Genomic DNA, 3200 nt, shown 5'->3' with positions numbered 1-3200 from the left:
GGGAAGCCTGGGCTGCGCTGCTTGCACGCGGGCCGTCGTGTAGACGCTTAACTCGAGTTAGCGAATAGTACATACTCGCAGCGATAGGCGGCAACACTAGTACGATGTACGTACACAGGTCGTGTGGACGCACGCACGCACCGCATGCACGTGACGGGTTGCGCAGGGCCAGCCGCACGCACGCGCTGGCATGCACGCACGTGTACGTGCACACTGCACGCAGCGTCACGGCCACGCCTACGTTCACATGCATGCACGCACGCCAGCGGCACGGTGTACGCTGGCAGCAAGCACGCACGCGGAGCACAAACGTGTACCTTGCACACCGGCGTACACAACGCGGTCGTTGTCCGCAGCGCACGCACGCAGAGCACGGTGTAACGTGCGCGAGCGCGGCGGCGCACGCATGCACGGCACGTGTGACGTGCACCACGCATGCACGCACGTGTACGTGGCCGCACGCATGCACGCACGTGTACGTGCAAGAGGCGGCGGTGGGTGGAGGAGTCGAGGGGGGCCCGCAAGCGCGACGTCTACGTGGCAGGCATGGCAGCAGCGCGCCAGCAGGGCACGTGTACGTGCACATCTGTGCAACGGATGCAGGGCGCACGCACGCATGGCAGTCGGCAAGCGGGCACGCATCGTATACGTGCGACTACGCACAGGTGGCCGCACGCGATGCCCGTATAGGCGTGCACAACGGCGAGTTGTGCACGCGCACACAGGCACGCATGTTTAGGCATAGCACACGCAAGCGCAACGCCATGCATAATAATCGGTAATGAATGGCGCTATGCCGGGTGTTGTCGTGGTAGACGCTACATAATCGCTAACTCGAGTTAAACGGCTTTAACTGCGGTTAACGGCTTAAGCTGCTCGAGTTAACGCTTAACTCGAGTTAGCTTAACTCGAGTTAAGGTTCGTCGTGTAGACGATGCTTATATTTTATTGAACGCTCCAAGTGCCTGTGATATTTTGTTTTTCTCGTGACTCTGTGACATTCCTTATCCCCATCCCTCTCGCTCCCTTGCTGTGTCTGTTTGTCCTAACATGGCTTTCATGCGTCACTGTGACATTGCTATTCCCCCTTCTCTCTCGCACCATCGTTGGCTCTGTTTGTCCTAACGTAGGCTTATCTCCATCCTTTCATGCATTTCTACGGCATTTCCATGCTGCATTTTTGCTGCTTCTGCCTGCATGTGTCTAATCACAGGTATGTTGCTGTTCTTTCACGCATCTCTGAGACACTTCCATGCCCCCACCACATCTCGCCACTATACCTGTACCTGATTGCTTTCGCCCACCTGTGTTTCACAGCCCTCTCTATACCTGAGTGCACATACGTGCTATACATGATATATACATCCTGCATATGCATGATATACATCATGATATATATATCCTCATTCCTGAATGCTATACATCCTGCGGCGCCCTCTGCGTCATCTATGTGCACGACTATCCTATGTACCTGATGATGATGATGATGATGATGATGATGGTGATGATGATGATGATGATGATGATGGTGATGATGATGATGGTGATGGATGGTGATGGTGATGATGATGACGGTGATGGATGACGATGATGATGATGATGATGATGATGATGATGATGATGAGGAGGAGGAGGGTGATGACGATCACAGTGACAATTCCTACCACTCGCGTCTAACCACACCCTACGTCTCCGTGCGACAGCTTCCGGCGCTGCGCGGCACCGTCGTCGAGGAGAGCATCCCGGCGACGACGAAGCCGAGCGGCTCGCGGCCGCTGCCCGTCAAGGACGTGCTGGAGTACGTCGTGCCAGACCTGCAGACCTGCTGCCTGAAGCTAGCGACCAGCGGCCCGCAGACATGCCAGCAGCTGATGAAGGTCGACGAACAAGTGGTGAGAGAGAGGGGGAGAGAAGGAGAGGGGAGGGGTGTGAGATGAGAGGAGCAGTTGTTGAGGAGGGGAAGGGAGGGAGGAAGAGAGGAGGGGAGGGATAATTGAGGGAGTGATGGATGAGAGAAGGGTGGAAGAGGACGCAGGGATGGAAAAGGTTGAGGGGAGGGAAACAGAGAGGAGCAGAGGAGGGGGAAGGGGAGAGGGGTGGAAGAGGACGAGGGGAGGAAAGTGAGGGACGTGAGGGGTGTGATGAAAAGAGGGATGCGGGAAGGAAGAGGACAGGAAGGAAGGGGAGGGAGGGAGGTATGGGGGTTAACCGTATTTCGCTCAGCAATTGTGGCACAAATTTCCTCGACTGTAGCTGAGGGAGGGATGTTAACCGTATTTCGCTCAGCAGTTGTGGCACAAATTTCTTCGACTGTAGCGGTGTTTCAAAAAATTTATTATTGATCAAAATAAATTTATGAATTTTTCTAAGAGTTCAGGCAGAATAAATAGGCACTTAATTCTTCGTGATTGTGTCAATCATTTTGATAAAGGAAGTCACTATTTGTGTATGCTTTTTAAGGCTTCCACATTAGTTAAAGTCCACAGGCTAAAGGTCATTGCAGTAGTAGGAGGAGATTATCACACATGCTGCCCTTTTAATATAACACAGAACCGTTTGGTTCATGGAGTGCAGTTGGGGTTGTGCAATAGGGGACCGAGTTTCACAATTTTCTTTAATTACCACTAGATGACGCCACACTACAAGATTGGCATCATGTACTGCAAGGCTGGTCAATCAACCGAGGAGGAGATGTACAACAATGGTATGTGTTTTACAGCACAAATAATAGCACTTTACCACATATTAAGAAAAATTGTAACAACCCGCTCGGCAATTTTCATAGACATGGTGTACTACAATGGTAATAGTTTCGATGTTGTCCATAGCAATGTTCATATCTCAATATTGCAATATTTTCTTTGACGAGTTTTTTATTTACGTAATTTTTTACAGAACATTCTGGTCCTGCCTTTGACGAGTTTTTAGAAACGCTGGGCACTAAAGTCAGACTAAAGGACTTTCTCAAATACAAAGGCGGCTTGGACACAAAAAGTAGGAGACTATTTTAGTCAAACCTCTACCCTTACTACAACCACCACTAACACTACCAACACTACAACCACCCACCACTAACACTACCATCACTACAACCACCCACCACTAACACTACCATCACTACAACCACCCACCACTAACACTACCAACACTACAACCACCACTAATACTACCATCACTACAACCACCCACCACTAACACTA

General features: G+C 51.0%; 1 protein-coding gene across 1 annotated transcript in view; it reads left to right on the top strand.

Annotated features, from left to right (window-relative positions):
- The window catches only part of LOC106812408 (signal-induced proliferation-associated 1-like protein 2), a 26903-nt gene that overhangs the window by 5187 nt on the left and 18516 nt on the right, over window positions 1–3200 (top strand). The window contains exons 4-6 of the mRNA XM_014816286.1: window positions 1704–1892; window positions 2629–2704; window positions 2896–2994. Coding sequence (XP_014671772.1) covers window positions 1704–1892; window positions 2629–2704; window positions 2896–2994 — 364 coding nt within the window. The remainder of the gene's footprint in view (window positions 1–1703; window positions 1893–2628; window positions 2705–2895; window positions 2995–3200) is intronic.

Source organism: Priapulus caudatus, unplaced genomic scaffold (genome assembly GCF_000485595.1).
Source record: "Priapulus caudatus unplaced genomic scaffold, Priapulus_caudatus-5.0.1 Scaffold21, whole genome shotgun sequence".
Classification (NCBI taxonomy): Eukaryota; Metazoa; Priapulida; class Priapulimorpha; order Priapulimorphida; family Priapulidae; genus Priapulus; species Priapulus caudatus.
Note: the sequence above shows the minus strand (reverse complement) of the source record. Positions and strands in the feature narration are given on the sequence as shown.